General features: G+C 47.8%; 1 protein-coding gene across 2 annotated transcripts in view; it reads left to right on the top strand.

The window, feature by feature from the left end:
* Positions 1 to 22,764, top strand: part of E2F8 (E2F transcription factor 8) — a 490,718-nt gene that overhangs the window by 297,254 nt on the left and 170,700 nt on the right. For both annotated transcript variants that reach the window (XM_069623464.1, XM_069623465.1), the window contains exon 8: positions 16,335 to 16,553. In XM_069623464.1, coding sequence (XP_069479565.1) covers positions 16,335 to 16,553 — 219 coding nt within the window. The remainder of the gene's footprint in view (positions 1 to 16,334; positions 16,554 to 22,764) is intronic.

The raw sequence follows: 22,764 nt of genomic DNA, 5'->3' as shown, positions 1-22,764 counted from the left end.
CCTTACTGCCTTCATCAACTCTTCATTTAAATCGGTCATTGTCCCTGACTGCCTTAAGGAGGCCTGGGTGCGCCGCCTCTTAAAACAGCCTACACTAGAGCCTTCCCAGCCAAACCACTACCGGCCCATACCAATCATCCCGTTTCTGCTTAAATTACTAGACCAAGCCGCTAACATCCAGATCCAACTTTATCTAGAATCCAACTCCATCCTAGGAAAAAGGCAGTCCGGATTTCCCAAAGGGCATGGAAATGAAACTGCCCTGCTAGACCTAAAGAATCAAATGACGCAAATCCTAGACAACGGCAAGCCCGCCCTCCTCCTCCTTCTTGATATATCGGCAGCGTTCGATCTAGTGGATCACAAAACCCTCACCACACACCTCACACATGATGCACACTTCTCAGAGCACGCAGCTGCAGAAAAGTATTTTCTAACACAGCAAATGCAGCTCCCACCATTATTCACTGTGGCGTCCCTCAGGGATCTTTTACTGCCCCACGCTATAACCTCTTTTCACTAAGCCTATTTTTGATAAACTGGATGCACTTGGGATTGCATACACAAACTATGCTGACGACACCCAAGTGCTCCTTCCCCTAACTGGTTCATACACTCAAGATGCCACTACCCTTCGGCAAATCTACGCCACTATACAAGCTTGGATGGCCAACCATGGCCTTTGCCTCAACGGGGACAAGACTCGGATTCTTATTCTTGGCCAATAATCCACTCTTGCCAATCTAGACTCTCTACGCCAACTTCAATATCGACAATTGCATCATCCCAGTGCTTTCATCTTTTAAGACACTAGGGGTCCATATAGATGCTACTGTCCATGAAAAAGCAAGTCAGCGCTATTGTCTCTGCCTCCGCCCTAAGAACCAAACTCAACAACGCCATCAAACCCTTCTTAACAAAGGACAACTGTCTCTCTATAACTAGAGCTACCATAGGGGCAAAGCTTGATTATTGCAATGCGCTATTTGCGGGTACCTCCACAAAAAACTTAAACGGACTCCAAATTACTCAAAATAACGCATTAAGAGCAGCCTTAAGTATACCTAAAAGAGATCCATATCTCTCAAGCAATAAAAGCTGTTCACTGCTCCCAGTCAAAGACCGCATCACATTTAAAATCCTTGCCACCACACACAAATTCATCAACCTCACTCCGCCTTCCTACCTCGCAGACACCCTATCTAGAGCCACCTCAACTAGACCTACAAGAACATGCTACACCAATCAACTAATCATCCCGCGTGTTAGGCAGAAACCTGTGCAGTTCCCTTAGGGACCACTGCAAAAGGATTAAGACTACAGGTGTTGGCAGTAAACCCAATTGGTAGCAGTCTGTACCACCCAGATTTACCTGGTAGCTGTGGCTGAGCAGCCAGACTTCTCTCAAGAAGAGTTAGACAGTATATAGAGTATACAAGATAGGTACAAAGATACAGTAGCACAAGCAAACACTGACCAGAGCTTGGGTATAAAAGTATATAATTATTTATTTAAAAACACTTTGTAAAATACACTAACACTAATATGGCAAGCAAGTTCAAACAGTCACTATTAATATATATATACATCCCTGATTACTTATTGAACAAGTCTTAGTTAAAATACCATTTATTTACAGAGAGAGGTGAGTGCTTAACCTAAGATGGCACTCCAATAAGTTAGTTAAAAAGGGAGGGAAAAAGGCAGAATTAGGAAGATGCACGATACCAACAGAGAACCAGAGCAAGTCAGAAAAGGCAGAGTACTGAGGAGCAAGAAAGTCATAGGCCAGGCCCACTCTTGGCGAGAGCAAGGCGGAATGTGTCCAAGATCACACAGTTGAATAGTACTTTAAAGAGTCGTTGCAGATAGATCGAAAAGGGTTGGATCAGTTCAGAAAAAGCTAGTTAGGTCCCAAGTCACCCCAGGATAGAAAGTCAAGGATTTACGGGACACCTTGAACAGTCTGTTGCAAGGGAGACCAGGCGGGGCACAGTACCTGAAATGGTGAGAAAGCTCCAGCGGGGGCAGTTGTTCCTGGCAGCGGGTGCAAGTCGGGGCTTCGTCCAGGGGAAGAGAAGATCTCGACGTGGAGGAAAGCTGGAGGTCGTTGCACTGCCAGGGAAGAAACCAGCCGCGGAGTTTCCCGGTTAAAAGGTACTACCCTTTTATTCACGGTAGTGGTGAAGCGTGGCTATCCGGCCGCCGGCGTGCTTGGCACGGGCGATTCGGCCACGAGACGATCCAGGAAGGCGAAAAGGAGGGCGAACTGGTTATCCCCACCAGTTCAGAGGAAGAAGACTCTCCGGGATGAAGATCTTCTCTGTCGTTGGGAAGTGATGAGACGGTTCAGCAGGGCTCCACCGGTGGCGTCGTTGCAGGTCGGCTCAGCTTCTCCCTCTTCAGATTCTTTGGTCCTGTGGCGACTTCTGAAGTTCCAGTCCCCAAAGCCCTGCTTTTATGCAGAAAACCCCCATTCATCAGTCCTAGCTGTCACTCAAACATGTTAAGTGGTGAGCCAGGCGGCTCACCACTGAGCCAATCACACAAGAGTGCGACTTGAGTTGCTGAGGCAACTCAGTCCAGGGTGCCTAAACCCCCCTCCCACACATCCTGTAGACCCAGACAGAGAAGCCCGCCAAAAAGTGGAGCAAAGGGTTCGACTTGGGTTGGAGTTACAGAGGCGAACACAAATGCCATTTTAAAACCGAGTCCTGGCAAAAATACCCAACCGGGGAATAAATATTAAATAAATAACCCAGCGGTATCTTTAACATTACAACAAAAAAGTGGTGCGTTTAAAATGAATGGGAAAATCCCATAGGAAATATTCCGGTGGAATATTTCGCGTGGTAACCACTGCCACCAGCCAGAAACTCGGTGAGGGGGGACTGCACAGTGCCCCCTCGAAAAACAGACCCGGGGGCAATCTAATTACCCCTACCAGTACTTCCACAATATGATGGTTTGTACTGGTTCTGTTCACAATTTAAGACTAGTAAAGTCAATGGTGACTTTACATGCCCTTGGAGACCGTAGTCAGTCCCAGGGTATGGAGTCTATGTTTGGGGGTCACTATGACACCCCTGTGTTACTGCACTGAGGGTGCTGTGTAACACACTTACCAAAAATACATGAAACCCTATGGAGTAAAAGACCCCATAGCCCATAAAACACATTACAAAGTCAAATGATATCTCAAATCATGTCTAAGAGTGGGAGAAAAAGAGTCTCACTCTTAGCAGGAGAAAAAAATAAACCCCAAAAATCCAGCAAAGCTGCTGGGAGACTCACTAGGTTTGGGAAATTAACCGTAACAGAGAATTCTCCCTAACACCGCGCATCCACAGAGCTAAAGCTCGAGGAATAGGCTTCCCATATCTAGCCCCCAAGCTATGGAAAGCGCTCCCCACTGCACTCGGAGCAGAAACTTCTCTCCATGTATTTTGCAAAAACCTGAAAACCGTGCTCTTGAATTAAACTCTCACTTTATCCCTCGTCTTCTCTCTAACCACCCTATTCATGCTGTGCTACAAACTAACTGTTCTACCATGAGCACATTATGTTTACCTGTTTTGCTATCTATGTAACTAAGAAATGACCTCTCTGTTCTGCTATCTATGTAACCAAGTTGTCCCCCCTCACTGTAACAAGCGCCACAATGCTCCCAAGCTGTTGCGTGCTATACAAATCCAAATAAATAAATAAATAAAAACAGTTACAGATCAGTAACTTGTTCCATCTGAGGGCCCCTGAAACCCCTACACTGAAGAGGAAGACTGAAGTGTCAGCTGACACTGAGAAATGTTCACGTGCAAGATTGAGGTCAATGAACAAGAAATAACATTGGGGGTGGGTGGTATCCCCCTCAAACATATATATTACACACACACGTACATACACACACAGCACAGTGAGAATAGAAATGCATGTTGTAGGGGAGGCATGGTATCACAAGTACGACACTGACACAATAGGTACAGTTAATTGAAAATTCTGGGGTTGGAAAAACTCCTATATTGCCCTCTAACGAAGATGGGACTAGTCTCGGCCATTAAACGATAAACAAAACAGTCCTAGTGGAGTCGTCACATCAGAATGGCCTATGCTAACAAAACCAAATGCCTGCCCTATTTCTTGTACAAAGAGTATATAAAGGAGAAATGTATGCAAAGGAAACATTGGTGTTCAAAAGAATGAATGTGGTTGAACCGGCTCTCCCCACGTTCGACTACACAGAGTAAGGCAGTCCCTGTAGGTAGAATGACACACTCTGGCTAGGTTTGGAACACAATGAACCGTTCCAAAACGTGACCGAGGCCTGCCTGGCCCTTCCACATTCATGTCTCTTTCTTGAGTTCCAAATGTTTCAACAAAAAGTTCACAAAGGTCCCCCTTGGTCAGACTCGGCCCTTTCACAACAAAGTTCACTTTCCGCTCCTTATCAACCTCCTTCTCCTGCTGCCCTTCTATCGCCTCTTTGGCTCCTCTGCCTCCCTCTTCCTCTGCGGCTGCCTCTGCTGTTTCTGTGGCCACCGTTGCCTTTTTCTTCTGGCACCCACCTCCTCTTCATTGGCTACCTTGCCACTCTGTAGGGCACACCACGGATGTTCTGATCTCATCAGACCTTCCCCTCTCCAGCCCGCTCACCACTCCTCTCTCCTGGATTGACCACTTTCGCCTTTCCTCTCATCTCGCTCTACCCCACAGGCCAAGCTGACCCCAGCACTGCCACCTACCTTCTCGGTCATTCTACCTATGAAGGCTGTGTCAGTTGAGGCTTTCACCACTGCTTTCTCTCCTCCTTCTGCACCTTTGGCTGACTCGCATCCTGACACAGCCCTCTCTGACCTCCATCTTTCTATCTAGGACACTCTTGATGCAATTGCCTCTGTCCTGAGGATACGCTTGAAGCCTAAAGCCAAGGGCAACTCTTGGTACAACTCAGACCTAGACACCCTGAAACGCAAGTGCAGTGTGGCTGAAAGGAAGTGGAAGGCTACAAGCGCACCCTCTGACAAACTTGTCTGCTGCCTGCTCCAAAGGCAGTACAGACTCTTTCCTCGCCAAGAAGAGGGCACACATCTAAGCCTGCATCTCCGCGGCATGTATCGGCCGAACTCTTCAAAATCTGCAAGGATCTGGCCAACCCTGCTGCAGTCTCTACCTCTCCCGTTTCTTCCCAGCCCTCTGCAAGGCCTTGGCCTCTCATTTCATCACTGAAGCACAGGCCACCCTGTCCACTCACTTCTTCCTCCTCCTCCTCCACCACGCCTGGCCTGCCTGTGGCCTCCTCTCCTCCTATTTTCTCTTCCTTTCCCTTGTTCACCCCAGACAATGTTTCTAGATAAGTCTGATCTATGAAAGTCTCGTCACAACAGGGTCTTCCCTGTTCTTCCAAAACCATCAAGGGCCACATCGACACTCTTGCTCCAGCCCTGGCCGGTTTCTGCAATCACTCTTTTGCCACTGAAACTTCCCCTCCCCCTGAAGCACTCCTTTCTACACCCCCTCCTTTGGAAGCCCTCTGCCGATACTTCCTCTCCAGCTATCGCCCGATCTCTTTCACTCCTTTCCTGGGCAAACTCTTGGAAAAGCTGGCCATCTCCCAGCTTAACTTTCACACTGAATCTGTTGGTTGTCTCCATGACAATCAGTCTGGCTTCAGAGCAACCAGAAGCACGGAAACTGCTCTCCTAAACATCCATATAGACAAGCTCTCCAACCTGGACTAACCTTCCTTCTGTCCTCATTCTCCTTGATCTATCTTCTACTTTCGACATGGCCAACCATGCCATCGTGCTCAAGCGCCTCTGTGATAACGTGGCTATCAGTGATCAGGCCCTGGCCTGGCTGACTTCCTTTCTCACCGACCGACCCTCTCTGGTCCAACTGGGGTCCTTCCACTTTTCTATCTCTATCTACCTGTGGTGTTCCCCAGGGTTCTAACCTCTCTCCCTGGCTGTTTAACCAATACTTGGCTCCTCTCGCCCACCGCATTGCTGCTCTCTGCTCCAACTTTCAGTGTTATACGGATGACACCCAACTCTCTTTAAAGATCTCCTTGGCGGCCTCTACTCCTTCTCTCATTCCTGACTGCCTATCCGCAAATCAGGAATTCTGTCTATGGTGTGCCGCTAATGATCTCTGCCTTGATGCCAGTAAAACAGAGATCCTCCTTGTCGGGAAACACCAGCTCCCTCATTTTTCTCTGTCTCTCTCTCTCTCCATCTACATCTCTAAGAAGTCAAACTATCAGCTGCACCTCCTCCGAGGTATTATTCCCTTCCTCACTGTCTCCAGAGCTCTGGTTCTCTCAAGGCTGGACTACTGCAACAGCCTCTTTCTAAATCTTCCTGCCTCTACTCTCCATCTTTTACAACCTATCCATAACAGGACTGCGAGACTTGTCCTTGTCCTCAAGCTCAGGGATCGTATCTCTCCAGCTCTAAAATCTCTTCATTGGCTCCCAGTGGTGTCAAGGATCAAGTTTAAGACCCTCTGCATTGTCCACAAGGCTTTCTGGGGCCTGGGTCTGCACTACCTCCAACTCTCTCTTCCTAAGTATCTCCCTTCTCGAGCTCTCCGCTCATCCACCTCCAACTCTCTTCCAAGCAGAGAGTTGGGGGCAGATTTTTCTTCGGCTGGGGCCTCCCTCTGGAACAGCCTCCCTGCCTCTCTCATACTTGAGCAGAACCATCTTCGGTTCCAGAAGCACCTCAAGACCTTCCTCTTTCTCTCTTCCGCTCACCTGCTGATGACCAATCTGTTCCACACACTGGTCACCTGGCCACCCTCTGAATTTAGGCCCAGGTCCCTGCCTGTCCAGTTTCACCTCACACTGCCCCTCCCACCCCCCAGCACTTGCAGTCTGTATCTGTAACCCTACAGTCCACCCATTCTGCACTTATTAGCCACTCGCTGGCTGCACCCTCTGATTACCGCCACTTAGCTACCCGCTGGCTGCACTGTGTTACCTGCATTTCTCCTGCTCCCCTCCCTTTTTGCACTTCTCCACCCCCAAACCCATGTTTCTCTTCTCCCCTCCCGGTTCTTGCTCCATCTGAATGACCCAAGGCCTGGTAAGATCGTTGTTTTGTCCTCCCTTTGTTTCCCCCTCCTTGTCTTGTCGTGCCTAGAAACACTTGTGTACAGGCGCGTTATGAATGCCATATCATATGATATCGTAGGTCCCCCCTCTGCCAGGCTCAGACCTCTTCAGAACAAAGTTCAACAAAAAAACAAAAAAAACTTGCAAGGGGGCCTCCCTAAGCTTATTATACTTCAGGCCTCCCTCAGTCAGGCTCAGACTGCTTTCGGATGTCGAAGACTTTCAAATGTGCGTTGCTTTCTTTTCAGACCTCCAAAGGATAACTTCGACTCAAAGATCCAGGTTCAACTTTCACTCTCCCCTTATCTAGGAGTTAATTTAGCTTACTTCGCTTTTGCAGTTCATTCGCTTTACTGTTACAAACAATGCACCTTTCACAGATGCTTACGAGTGGGCTACTTCCTTTTGCCGGACCACTGTGTTACTCAGCATTGCTGATTCTACAGCTGTCCTCACTTCAAAGTTCATTCACAGGTCTGCCTTTCCTAGCGTCTTATCCACACGCGTGCAGCCTTCACTTGCGATATAATGTTACTGTTAGAAACCTGAAGGTGTCTCACCTACTAGTCCCCTGTGATCAGTCATCCAGGTGGCCAGGACACGGCCATCACTTTTGGATCCAGTTCTTGGGGGTGGACCAGTACGGGAGGATCACCTGGATGGGGGATTTTCAGGGAGTGGAAGTGGGACACCGGACGGCGAGACGCGGTGTCCCCTTCCCTGTAACACCTCTACCCCATCCTACCCAGTAGGATATTTAGGAACTTGAGCCTGTGCCCCCTTTCCCGACACACACACTTTCTCACAGACAGCTCACTGTGATAGAAAACAAATTAACACCCGCGCTGTATACCTGACATGTCCCAACACAATGGTCAGGCAGAGTTAGGGAATTTGCTGATCATTACACACACACATGACTTCCATTACACTTCCCCACACCGATAGAAGGTGTAGCATGAAAGAACACTCTGAGCAATGCAAAGCCCACAAGGAAGCAGCAGTTCCAAGATGGCATTTTAATACAAGGCAGAAGACGGCAAAACCCAAGGGGATCACAAGGAAGGAAGTACCCTTGACCTTTTCACCAACAAACCGCATCTTTCATGAGCCTTCAGAAGGAGAAAACCTAAGACCTGCAATTAAAGCTAAAGAATCGTGCATTGTGTGTTGGAGGTACCCAGGGCTCTCCCGCGTTGATAGTCAAGGCGGGAAGAAGCGTTTGCCACTGTGGTACTGTCCTTGGCTCCTACAACAAAGCAGCACCAGTGAAGTCAGCACAGCCGGTGAGTTGAAGAGACTGATACCAGACTGGTCTGTGTGGAAACCAAGGTTGCAAGCAGCAACATTATATGAAGAAGATTATTAAGACAGCAGATGAGCGAATTAACTTTGTCGCCAGAGGGCGCTGTAAGCAATGTCGGACAGTCGACGTCCTCCTCAGCATAAATAGCACATGCAGGACCTGATGGCTTCAGTCCCATTTTTTCCGAGCTAATGCTTTGTGTGAATTACAGCGCGCTTCAGTGACAGATTTTCGTGAGAAAATGTCTTCTTAAAACTCCATGGACGCCCAAGTCTGGTATTAAAAAAAAAAAAAAAAAAAAGAAAAATGCCAGGACTGCGGGTCGAAAATGTTGATTACTGATCCTCAGTGTCTTCCTGTAGTGTCTGGGCTGCGGGCACCGTACCGCCGACAGTGGGTCCTGCCAGGCCTCGACCGAGAAGGCTCTTGGAGAGTAGAGGTAAACTGGCGGTGGGGAGGTTAGCATCAAAGTCACCTTCGAAGAGGGAGAAAAAGATCAGTGAGTAGAGAGACTCTTCCTGGCACAAAAAGTCAAAAAGGTCCCGATCGAGGAGTCGATCGCGACACTCTTCGTCTTCTTCCTCTAAGAAGGCAAAGAAGAGACACCTTGGGTCTCCTTCAACCTTGAATGATTCTTCCACAGAGGTAATCAGATGCTCTACGAAATCAGATTCCCCTGCAAAGTGGGACGCATTTCGTAGTGAGATGTTGCAAATTTTCGATAATGCAGCCTTAACCCCCTCGAAAGAAAAGCAAGAGTCATGCCCCAGTCGCTCGAAGTATGGACGAGAAAGGGAAGAGTAAGGCTAAATCTTCAAAGCCGAGCTCAAAGCCGCCGTCACATCAAGAAAGTTCTCAATCCGACGAGAAGTCGTTGAGTCTACAAGTCGAGAACAGAGTACAACTATGGTTCTGACACAAAAGCACAAAGCATCGAAGGTTTCGACGTCTTTGCTGACTCCTTTTGGAGTCAGAGCAGTTGAAGTCGACCCCGATTTAACCGGGGCCATTTTCAAAGCAGTTTTCGACAACTACTTTGTCGAAGCCATTGACAGTAGAAGACAAGGTTTGTAAGCCTTTACCAAACAAAAAAGACTATTTTAAGTCTCTGTCTGCGATATATGAGGAAGACCAACCCTCTGACAGTTCACCACCTTTTGGGCTACAGTTTGGCACCCCCAATGTGCCAGTAGAACTTATTTCTGACAAATCTAGACTCAGAGATTTGTATGATCATCTCCAGTTAGCTAGTGGCTTGGATAACTCGCCAGAATTAGAGTTTGGCAGGCCTGACCCCTCTGAGCATGCTGACTCATCCTATAGAAAACTGATGGGAAAGGTCATTGAGTTTATGGGATGGAGTAGGACTACTCCATCATTCGAACAAGAGGATATGACTGACATCTTGGACCAGAGTCCTCAGAGACCAGATTTTACCATTCCACATGGCTCTACAGAAAAACGTCTCTGCTAATTGGGAGACCCTGTAAACTGCAACTGCAGTTAATAAAAACTTTGCAAGGAAGTGTACAGAGGTTCCAGCAGTGACCCGGGAATATCTTACCAAGCATCCCACTCCTGAAAGCTTGGTGGTTCAGACGGCTACGTCAACCAGACAGTCAGCTTATCCTTCCATCCTGCCTAACGGGGATGACAAAAGGATAGATGCCTGGGCACATAAAGTTTTCACTGCTGGTAGTATAGCTTTGAAATCCACCAATGTGACTTGCACATTGTCTAGCTTTACGTTTACCCTGTGGCACTGTTGATATGCTATGGCGGCTGAACGCATCCCGGAAGGCGAAGAAAGAGACTGCTTTCTGGCGATCATTAAGGATGGTCAGGAGGCAATGTGTGAATGTCTCCAGTCAGGTTTGGATACTGCCGACAGCATCAGCAGATCCATGGCTGCTTGCACAGTATTACGCAAATTTGCGTGGTTGAGGAAGTCAGGGTTTGCACCAGACGTGCAGGCAAGACTACTCAACATGCCCTTTGACGGCTCGAGGTTGTTTGACAGCTAGTTGGATGAGAGTTTGGAAAAGCTGCAGACCTCAAAGGGAGCGGCTAAATCCTTTAGCGCCACCAATACACAGCTTCAACAACCCTATTCGGGCTTACCTTCCTGGGGGGCGGTAAGTCCTTTCGTTTCTACTCCTCAGTCAGAAGAGGACAAGCCGGACAGAGGGGCCAGAGAAGATTCCCTCGTGGTGGACGAGGAAGGGGTGCTAAATCAGCCCCAGCTGCGTCAACCTTACCCTCAGCCGCTGCTGCAGCCGCCTCTAAGCCACTCTGAGGCCTTGACCCTCCCGGTGGTAGGCAGAATTTCTCAGTATCTGAACGAATGGCAGGGCATTACTTCAGATGCATGGGCACTGGAAACGGTGGCCTGCGGTTACTGCCTTCCTTAAAAAGGCCTTGGGATCATCCACTGGGATACAACTCTGTCAAAATTCCAGATCTGCTCCTTGTGCAAGAAATGTTGGCCCTGCTAGAGAAAGGTGCAATAGAACATGTACCTGTAGCGGAAAGGAACAAGAATTGGTAAAAAAGGATGGAGGATGGAGACCCATCTTGGACTTGAGAAACTTGGAACAAGTTCCTCAGGAAGCACAAGCTGAAGATGGTTACCCTTTCTTAGATCTTTCAGGCTCTCCAACTCCAAGAAGGGTTGGTATCATTGGACCTTCAGGATGCTTACTTTCATGTGCAAATCCATCTCGAGCACAGAGTACCTGTGGTTCGCGGTTGGTGGTTCTCATCAGTTTCGGGTTCTAACTTTCGGGCTAACATCCGCCCAAGGGTTTTCACCAAGTTGATGGCGGTGGTGGCAGCGAGTCCCGGGAGAGGGGTTATAATCTCATCTACCCTACCTGGATGATTGGCTGTTTAGGGCTTGTTCACCTGAGCAAGCCCGGGAACATCTCAGTATCACCTGCCACTCGCTCCACAGACTGGCCTTCTCCCTCAATTACAAGAAGTCCAATATGATACCATCCCAAAGTCTCCAGTTTATTGGAGCAGTCCTGGATACTTCCTCTGGGAAAGCCTCGCCACCCGAGGTGAGAGCTCAACACATTCTGTAAATAACAAAATACCAGAATGCTCAGCATCTTCCGGCCTTAGATTTTCTGAGGTTGCTCGGTCTCATGGCATCCTGCATTTTCCTGGTGCCAGAGGTCCGATGGCGAAGGAGATCCCTTCAATTGGCTCTCGGGACACAGTTGTCCCAATTCTCAGGCAAGATGTCGGACCAACTGCAAGTTCTGAGCAGAGTTGCTCAGGACCTTCTGTGATGGGCTTGCAAAGACAACATTCTCAAGGGAGAATCTTTTTGGCAACCATGGCCGGCGATGGCAGTAGTGACGGACGCCTCACCCACTGGGTGGGGAGCCCACACCAACAAACTGACAATCAGTGGTTGTTGGTCTCCATCTGAGTCCAAACTACATTTCAACCTTTTTGGAGCTGAGGGCGCTCAGACTAGCGTTGAAGGCCTTCCTGCCATCTGTATGGGGAAAGAATGTCCTGATAATGATGGACAACACAGTGGCCATGTTCTACATCGCCAAGAGAGGCGATGTAGGGTCACTACCACTGTGCAGAAAGGCAATGCAGCTCAGGTTCTGGGGAATACAAGAAGGAATCTCTGTCCGCAGTTCACCAAGCCGGAGAGCAGAACATGACGGCGGACACTATGAGCAGGCAGAGCACAGTTTCCCACGAGTGGGAACTAGCTCGGGATGTCCTTCAAGAGATCTTCACCCTTTGGGGAACCCCTCAAGTGGATCTGTTTGTGACCATTGTCAACCGGAAATGCGAACAGTACTGCTCCAGGGAATTTCCCTCAAGAAGAGCTCTCGGTGACGCGTTTGTACTGTACGTGTTTCCTGCAATCCCTGTCATTCCACATGTGATCAGGAGGTTGAGAAAGTTCGGGAAATCCATGATCCTAGTTGCTATAGATTGGGCCAGCAGGACGTGGTTCAACCTTCTGGACATGTCCATCTGCCCTCCAATACATCTTTCACAAAGAGAGGATCTTCTCCCGCAAGAGGAAGGTCAGGTTCTCCAACCAGAGGTCAAGACACTCATCCTTCACGCGTGGTTTCTGAAAGGCTGAGATACAAGGATTGGGCCCTCCTGGATGAAGTAATGGAGATTTTGCTTTCGGCCAGAAGGCCAGCAACAAAACCCTTGTACCGTTGCCGTTGGAAAAAGTTCAGCAACTGGTGCAAGGATGAGAATGTGGATTCAGTTCTATGTGACACACCTATGGTGCTCCTCTTTCTGTTACATTTAGCCAATCTGGGGCTCCAGATTGGAACCATTAAGGGTTACCTAGCAGTGCTTCCATTTTCAAGCGCTCATTGAAGGAGGATTAATATTTTAAGATCCCTTTGATTGTCCAATTCTTGAAGGGCCTTACTAATGTATACCCACCAGTTCCATTCAATGTACCTGTTTGGGACCTCAATCTTGTTTTAATGTTTTTTTGCCTGTATTTCCTTTGAGCCCCTACACACATGTCCTTTAAGACTCTTGACATTAAAAACCGTTTTGCATATTGCAATAACATCAGCCCGCAGGGTAAGCAAGTTGCAGGCTCTTTCATGCAAACCTCCTCATACCATATTTCCCAATTTGAACTGGTTTTTTGTTGTACCAATTAAGTGTGGCCGGCGATTTAGATATTTGTGCATGCACTTCCTTGTCGCGTCTTTGGAGTAAAGCAGAGAAAATCCCAACTCCGATAAATAGAATCCTTGTATGTGTACTCATCAAAGACAGGCGCCAAGTTTAGTTTGAAAACTCTTTCATTTAATTAGTGAATAGTTAAACTGAATATCATCCGCCCTTGTGGGCTTGCCCTGTGATAACGCATGTTTCGGCTCAAGTGCCTTTTTCAAATCTGGGCATTGTTAAATTTCATCCTAGCTGGGTCTTCACATGTGATGTGCCTTGTAATCTGGGGAAGATTCCCTCTTTCAAGTCTTTTTCTTCATCGTCCACGAGATGTTACACGAGAACCGACACGCAAGGACGATGACAGCTCGTCGAGTGATGGCTCAAATGCAGATCTTGAGACTAGTGGGGTCTCACCAGCCTCTTAGGATTTGTCTTCTGGGCCCCCAGGTCTATTGGAAGGAAGGGGTTATAACAGGCCCTGGTTACACAGCAGGCTCTCCGGTCGCTGGGATTCGTTACAGCTGTCTTTTCTTCATCTTCCTTTTGGGTCCAGTGGTCAACTTGTCAGCAGCTTCCAGAATCTGAATGTTTATCAAAAGCTACAGCACAACTTCTGCTAACTTTCTATGCAGCTTACAGAAATGGGCAGCTGGCTATCCAGCCAGGACAGCCAGCTCCCAAGTAGGAAATGATTTCTTTCAGGTAAGCTGGAAGACAAAGGGCTGTGGATTTATGGACTGCACCCTCGCTTTCTGCCTTTACAGACACTCCGGAGCCTCGGCAGGGAAGCACAAAGGGTTCCCGCCAAAGACAAGACTTCCACCAATATCGTTTCCACCTAGGTCATTGTAGAATACCCAGGAAACAACAAGGATACTTAAAAAATGGCGAAAAAGAAGGAAGCCACCATTCTAGTGCAACGATGACTCTCCTGTACATTACTGCAATTGATTTGCAGTAAAAGGACTAAAAAGTCATTAAGGTATAACCACTGTCACTGGCCATTCACTTAACTTGCTATTGTAGCAAAAATGTTACCAGAAGAGTGAGAAAGCGGATACACCGCATCTCCCCAGCACTCCACATGCAGTGGGGTGTGCTGGTCTCACATATCAAATGGAAATCTCTTTACTCTTGGGAACAGTAGTTCACCCAAGATATCAAGAGAAGGTAAAAGGGGAAGCCCAAAGGCAACCCAGCAGTACTGCACATAAGATGCTGTGTACTGTCATAGTAAATTACATACAGCCCAAAGGTTAAGGGAACTATAAATCCATACACACACTATGGAGAGACATCAAAAAGTCACCCATAAAAATAATAAAAAACTAAGTGAGAGGGGAAAAATATTCCCACTCAGATAGGAACCTGGGAAAAATAATCAAGTTCAGCAAAATGTTCTGGGGTTGACACAGGTCAGGAAGGTTTATTTTATTTATTCCTGCATTTATAGCAGCACACAAAGTCCTGGGGCATCTAGGCGCTAGTTACAGACAAAGAGAAGAAAAAACAGGTGAACGGTGTTGATGGTGAAGCTAATGTTGGATGAAGAGGTGGCTTTTCATTTTTTTTTTTTTTTGAAGGATTGGTAGGAGGGTTCGGGCAGCAGGTGAGGGGGCGGGGTTTATTCCAGAGGGTAACAACCCGAGCTGGGAAGCTGGACACCCTGGCTTTTTTTTCCGGTGAAATCTGGGAATCTCCAGGCAATGTTTGTAGGCTGATTGCTGTGATCTTGAAGGGGCCTGTCTTTTGAGCTTGTCAACGAGGTATGATGCTTTATCCCAAATATGAAAATCCTACCTAACAACGCTGTGCGTCCTCTGCCTTCTCAGCTTCCTGAGACGTGAGGGGAGTGCTGCCGGAGCTTAACCTGGGCTTCCTCGTCCATTTTTCCTTCACTGGTCTGCCCTTCTCGGCGGAGCAGAGTTACTGCTCTTCATTTCTCTGGCTAGCTCCTTGGGTTGTAGGAGGATTTTCAGAAGTGGCATGCCTCTCTAGCCATATTGCGTACCAACAGGGTCACGGCTGTGCAGCCTGGTTCGAAGGCCCCCATCACCCTAACGCAGTTCTGACTGGGTTGTACTTCTTCGGTCCGGGGATCCTCGCGCACGCTGCCCTAATGATTTCCAGGCCCTGGGCAGTCTGGCCCCCAGACAGGGTGCCACTGCCCTGGGGTGGCCATGATGCCCTTGCCAAGCAGCTCGGCCCTCCTTACTCGCTCTTTGGGGTAAGGGACTCCCCCCTTCACTGCCCGGCGGTAGCTCCTACTCGCCAGGCCCCATTTTTGGCCATGGGATTCACTTCCTTTGTCCTGCATTCCATAGTAGGAGAGCCTCTGCTATTGCTACTCCTCTGTGACTCTGGAGAACCTTTCTGTAACAACTAAAGGCTCTGTGAGACTTACTAGATATTGATTGGACATCTAATGCTAGATACAATGTGTTTTCTTATAAGAGTAAAGCCGATCTATAGATGCTTTAACAAAACGCACCTTTAGCCATAACAAGTACATGTGTGAAATCCTAAAGTAGTGAGCAGCCCATAGTGGTTTGCCAAACGGTTTATTATATATGTATATAGAACTATTTTTTGTGTTGCTAAATTTTAGTTGCATGAAGTGTGCCTTAGTGTAATCAAGTAGAGTATAATTGTGGTGCCTTTTATTTATCATCTGTAATAGTTAACTGTACTACGCAACAGTACCCCCTCCTTTCTTAGTTCAGCCTCATCACTCAGCCCTGCTACCATCAAGAGAGTGGTTAGGTTTAACTGTGGCTGAGGCAACCCTGTTGCCCGAGGTGTCTTCTTAACCCTGCCTCAGAGATTTTAGGGGGAAACCCCAAACATTAAGAATCCCTGTAAATGAAAATAAGCATTTTTCTGATACAGGCCACCATTTCAGGCAGCACAAGAGCAGAGTTCCAATTTGTGGAAGGCACTGTTCACGTCTCTAGTCGAACGCAGCACGTGATCAGTGCATGTGATGGAGGGGTAAGGGGGGGTTGTGGGGGGGGCTCAGATATGCATTCCTGTTGCTTTTTCTTTAGTGGCAAGCTCAAAATATTGGAGTTGTGTAGAAAGTAGAAAGCTGCAAGACAAACTAGAGACACATGCAAGAATTCATGTTTCAGTGATCTTTATGTTCCAACTAATTGAAGATGCATGTTTTGCTTTGTTCTTAGCTACAAAAGTCCTGATATACATACTTAAAAATGTGCATCTTTTCAGTTCCAGATATAAAATGTATAGATAACACTGCCTTGTCACCTGCCAAGACTGAAGAAATAAAAACGTCAAAGGAGCAGTGTGCCAAAAATCTTTTTTCTTCTCGTGGGAAACAAAGCTTCACTCGACACCCGTCGCTCATAAAACTAGCAAAAAGCATTGAAAGCGACAGGAGAAAAATAAACTCTGCTCCGACTAGCCCCATCAAGTCCAATACGGAAGGTAATGCGAAAAATGTATGTTGGTATTTTACTGCAGAAATGTTCAGACTGGCCGTATGTGTTCCAGGAAAGGTTTGCCTTAATTTATATTGCAATGGGGTGTTACCACTGCACACTTCTTTGGTGGTCTCGTCAGAAGACCCATTCTCCAAAGGGTCACAAAAGGCAGCCCATAGAAGGGTTTCAAAATAACCTGGATTTATACCCAAATCTTAGGAGAAAGGCGCGCCATTATCTCTCCAGTGACTGGATGGAGAACTACGTGGGTCATGATGAAAATATTTCAAGTCCTTATGGGAAGTCATTGAAAAAGCTGGTAGTGTATCTTATTAGGGCTCTAAGGGGGTGGAGGGAATAAAGTTGAGTCACCATATGAAGTAGGAAAGCTTGGTGGTAACATAATTCAATTGTCCTTCAAATGAGAGGTACTGGATGCATGGAGTACCAGCCATCAGGCCCAGTGCAAACAAAGGTGGTAATCTAATTCTGAAAGAAATTTTAGCAGTATGAACACGTAACCAAGTACTTGTTCTGGTAAACCACACAATGGTATCTAACATTGGTGCATGTGTTCGGCTTGAATCATACTCAGATTGTTGTGATCGGGAAAGGATGCAGTTCAAGTTGAACACTGTACATGGGAAATTACAGACTATCTTCATGTTCCAACTCTCTTGAAAACTAATTACAGTGTAATGGATATTCAAAACTTCAAGAGAAAGTAGATGATTGACATATGTTGCATAACGAAACCAGTAGCAGAAAGGAATCTTATGATGCTTGTTAATCTGCATAGAATCGCATGCTGTGCATATAGTTCGACATCTAGTGGTAACTGCGGAGTATTGCATCTTGTCTTTCAAGGATCGAAAGGGGACGTCGGCATAGGCGTGTCTGTAACACTATCCCTAACGTGACGTCTGGTGTACCCAGAAATCCTCACGCATCGAGGTCCCTCAGATTGTTTTTTTCCACCCAGCTAGCTGGTCACCTTATGCGGAGCTATATCAAAAATTGCAATCTGTAAAAATCCTGACCTTTGGTCATTTATACAACAGTCATCCCCTCTTCAATTACTGAACCGCCACCAAAGACCGAACACCACACTTCGACGGCTGGCGTTCCGGTTGACGCTGCTGACCATGTGGCCGGGCCTTCTGGCTGGCCTACACAGTAGGGAGAGTGGAGTTTGGTGGGTTCCCTTCTTTTAAGTACGTCTTTCCTTCTCCCCCTCTCTTTGCCCCTTTGGTATTGTCGTTGCTTCTGTTACTTTGCGCTGTGGACAAGACTCCATTATAATTTTGCCCTTCCTGTGTGTCTGGTTCCTCCGCGACACCCGCCGGTTCGCAAGATCGGCAGCTCTCCCCACAACCGAATCGGCGGCATGCGTCCGGGCATTCTGGAACTAAGGGCGCCAGCACCAAAACCCACATCGACGTGCCTTCTAAGAGCACGCCGACGCTTAAGCAAACTCTTGTTGCGCCGAAAGTTTCAACGCAGCCGCCCTCTCAGCCTAAACACCATCCCGTAACGCTGAGCATCAGCGAAAGCCTTGCAAAGATTGTCTCGGCGGCAGGTAAACTAACGGATATGTTCCGAAGACGCATTCCAAACATCCAGAAGAGCGCGATAGGCCTGAAAGTACGTCGGAGATGCCAGAACGCCCCAAAGAGCGTTGGGACTTTACAGAGAGTCCCCAGTCTTTGTCTAAGACTCTCAGTGAAAAAGCTCAAAGTTCTAAACTACCAGATCCTCTAGAGGCTTCTTTTCCCCCCTTAGACACTTCTGGGTCATCTAAATGGACTAGGGAGAAATTTGAGGGGTGTATGAACAGGCTACAGAAATCTGTAAATTTACCAGGGAGGTTTACCCCAAAAAGGCCTCATGAAAAGATCCCTTATGTTGTACCCTCAGCAACTAAATATCAGAGGACCTCATACCCCCCTCCATGAGGTCTTCAATCTTTCAGACCCTGAAGAGATTCCCCCTGACCCTCATGCACAGGACCCTCATGCACAGGGGGATGGTCTTTTCGATGATCCTCGTGATCACACCCCGAACTGGGGAGATGACCAACCTGTTGGTGAGAACCCACCATGGCTATCTCCGAATCCAACCCCGCACTAGGATGCCATTGTCCTTGACTCTCTATCGTCTGCCCCTGTGCATCAGGCTCCTCCGCTGGACGACCAAATGGCGTTTAATGCCATTGTCAGGAAGGCAGCAGAGCACTTCCAGATAGCCACACAGGAGGCTGTTATTGAGTCTGATTGTGTGGAGGACATTTTAAAAGTTAAGCCTTGGGCTAGCCAAGCTATTCCCCTTCTCAATTCCATCCTCTTTATTAACACCCTCTGACTAGAGCTGTTAATCCCAGAGTGGAGAAACTATTTCGACCCTCCCCAACTGATCCCTTATTTATCAGAGGTCATGCTACACCAGACTCTCTGGTGGTCACGACTACGAGGAAGAGGGCGGGCGGGGTCCCCTTGTCTACATGAGAGTCGCCACCAGACAAGGAGTGTAAGAGGTTATATGCTCTGGGAAAAAGAATAATCACTGCTGCGGCTTACTCCACGTGCATAGCCAGTAATACTACCCTATTGACTAGTTATTCAGATGTCCAGTGGAACCTATTGCAAGAGGGCTTGCAGGAGGTCTCGGAACCAGTGCGCACCCGCCTAATAGCAATCGTAGCGGAGGGCAAAAAAGTTAATCATAACATTCTCAAGAATACCTTGGATGCTGCTGAAACAGCTGGTCGCTCATCGGCAAAAGGTACCCTGTTAAAACACCATGCCTGGCTGAGAAATTCCGGGATTAAACCCGAGACTCGGGCATCTTTGATTAACAAACCCGTGGAATATTCCAATCTGTTTGGAAAAGCATCACATCGGACCAGTGGGTGCTCAAGACCGTCACCCATGGGTACTGTATAGAGTTCAGCTGGCTACCTCGGTACAGACCCCCAAGATCCAGGCACCTGACACCGGAACACCTCCAGATCCTGCGACAAGAGGTCAAGAACCTGCAGGAAAGGGTGCCATAAGTCGCCCACGTTCTACAGGTAAACAAGAGTATTTTTATTCAGTGTAAGAAAGAGATTGGGCCTAAGAGTTGGAACACTCCTGCACCAGGCTCTAGCTATTTGGTGCTGTTGCCAGGATTGCTGCAAGATCACAGGTTTGTGTTGAGGTGACGCCCACACCTCCTTGTATGGATAGGAAAAAGGGGGTTCCTGGCTACCGTGCAATTTTGATTCTTTGGTAAAAATTAATTTTCCACGCGCTTTGCAGTTTAAAGCAAGTGCATATTTATTCAGTATGGACTCATGGTCCTAAGGGTGGTCAGCCGACACATGTTTTGACCTTGTGGGTCTTAATCAAGGCTATCGGTATAATTGTGGTTGCCCCGGATGGGGTCTTGGTGAAGGTTCAGGCGGGTCCTGAATGTTGTCCGAGTATCCCTATTAGACAGAGTCCAGAGCGTTTGCTCCTTTGGTGTTGCCGGCAACAGAACCCGCCTGAACCTTCACCAAGACCCCATCCGGGGCCACTACAACTATACAGATAGCCTTGATAAAGACCCACGAGGTTGAAACACGTGTCGGCCTGACCACCCTTAGGACCACGAGTCCATACTGAATAGATGAATAAATCTGCACTTGCTATAAACCGCAAAGAGCGTGGAAAATCACATTTTTCCAAAAAAATCAAAATTGCAAGGTAGCCAAGAACCCCCTTTTTTCCTATTTATTCAGTGTACTTCCTTGTACCCAAAAAGGATCTAACCATGCGCCCGGTGCTAGACTTGCACACAGCAAACAAGTTTGTCAAACCCCAAATGTTTTGTATGGTGACGCTGCAAGAAGTAATTCCTCTTCACATGAAGGGGGATTACATGGCAACATTGGACATGAAAGATGCATACTTTCATATTTCAATGTTGCCGGTACACTGAAAGTACCTGAGGTTCATGATAGAAGGCAGGCACTATCAGTTCAAGGTCCTTCCCTTCGGCATTGCCTCAGCCCCAAGAGTATTTACAAAGGTACTGGCAGTTGCTAACCTGCGCAGGCAATCCATCCCAGTTTATCCTTACCTCGACGACTGGCTCATAACAGGGGACTCCTACGAAACATGCCTAGCAAACACTCAAAGGACCGTCAACCTTTTATTCAGTCTGTGATTCTCCATAAACTAGAAGAAATCCAGCCTCAACCCCAGTCAAGTCGAGCAGTTTCTAGAGGCTCTTATTCTGACAGAGGACCGGCTTGTCTTCCCCTCCGAAAGGGTTCAAAACATGCTGTTTCAAATCCCTCGGTATGTAGCCCGTCGCGAGGTGACTGTACGCAAGGCCATGCGACTGCTAGGTATGATGGCGTCTTGCGTTTACTTGGATCCTCATGCGCGTTTGCGCATGCGCCCCATGCAAGAGTGGCTAAACAGCCAATAGTGTCAGTCCAGGGGACTATGGGACAATCTAGTGGTTGTCTCGGTAGCCCTCGTTCTCGCTCTGCAGTGGTGATCGAGGGAAAACCTCTTGAAGGGGAAAACCTTTACCACCCCAGCAGTAGAAGCCACTCTCACGACGGATGCATCCCTTACGGGGTGGGGGGGCTCACCTTCATCAGACGGTGCACAGGGTTTGGCCCCCAAGGGTAGCTTCCAACCACATAGACCTATTGGAACTACTAGCGGTGTTAAAAGCAATGAAAGCCTTTCAGACGCAGTTACAGGGGAAGACAGTACTGAGCCTCACAGACAGCACCACCGCCATGTATTACCTAAACAAGCAGGGGGGGGGGCACTCCTTCTCCAGGTCTGTCCAAACTATCTCAAAACATTTGGAAGTGGGCTCTCAAACACAAGATGTTTCTATTGTCTTACACGTTCCACGGGAACTCAATCTTCTGGCAGACGTGCTCAGCCGAGATATCCCACTGCCCTTAGAGTACAAATGGCGACTACACGAAGACATTGTCTCCAACGTTTTTGCAGAATGGGGTTTCCCAGAAATCGACTTGTTCGCAACTCTGGAAAACTCACAATGCCCAGATTACACCTCCAGGTATCCTCGGAGCCAGTCCAAGAGGGACGGTCTCTGGATAACATGGTTAGAGAGATTTGTTTACGCTTTGCCCCCAACTCACCTACTCAACACAATTGTGCACAAGATGCTCCAGGAACCTGTGACCATGATCCTGGTGGCCCCATTATGAGCCTGCCAACCCTGGTTCTCCCATCTGATGGAAATGTCTCTCTGCCTTCCAATGAAGCTGCCTTGCCCTTCCAACATGTTGTCTCAGGACGGTAGTGGGGGAGGGAAACACTCCACCCATGCCCGCAAACTCAATTTAGCGGCCTGGCTAGAGTTTGGCCATCTCCAGCTTCCTCAGAGATGCATGGATATACTCGCAGAGACGAGGAAACCTAACACTAGACATTGCTACTCCAAAAAATGGAAACGCTTTGTCATATCGTGTAATAACAAGGACATCAATCCAATTGAATGTTCCCCTACACATAACTTGTTACACCCGACTCACATGCACTTTCAGCCTACACTACGTCTCAGCAGAAAGTGTCTTGGTGGAAGATCCCAGTGATTAAAGCTGTTATGGAAGGGGTTAAGAGAATGTATCCTCCCATTCTCCAGCATTGGATCTTTCATGGATTCACATGCTTAGAATATTCCCCGTCGTCAGGCTGGGAATCCCCGGTACATTATATAGACCCTTTCCCGTAGGAAAACTTTTTCGACGCTTATGCGTCCTATCCACCTCGTTTTGTATCATGCGTGCCCGCACCGTCAGGACGTCATGATATAAATACAGGACCCGCCCCCGCGCTCCCTCAGATTTCAACCGTGTTTGAAAGTAGTGGGATCCTCGTGATTACTGCTAGTGGAAACTAGGTTGTTTCTTCTGTTTCGCTTCGGCGACGTTCAAATTCTAGAGAATTATGTCTGGAAAAGCGTTATTTCGCCCTTGTGCGACATGTGGCCTCAAAAAAGTTTGAGGGAGATGCCCACATGGATTGTATCTACTGTCTACACCCGCACCACACGGCGGATACATGTGAGATATGCCAGGGTTTCTCCCAAAAAACCCTTAAGGACCGTAAAAGAAGGCTGGTCGACTGGCTTAATGACGGAGCGGGTGCCTACCCGGCTTCGGAAGTTGGCTCCACGGCCTCCAGGAGCAAGTCGGA

Source organism: Ambystoma mexicanum, chromosome 11 (assembly GCF_040938575.1).
Source record: "Ambystoma mexicanum isolate Mex_15411 chromosome 11, UKY_AmexF1_1, whole genome shotgun sequence".
NCBI lineage: Eukaryota > Metazoa > Chordata > Amphibia > Caudata > Ambystomatidae > Ambystoma > Ambystoma mexicanum.
The sequence above is the reverse complement of the archived record's forward strand: the minus strand, read 5'-3'. Positions and strand labels throughout refer to the sequence as shown.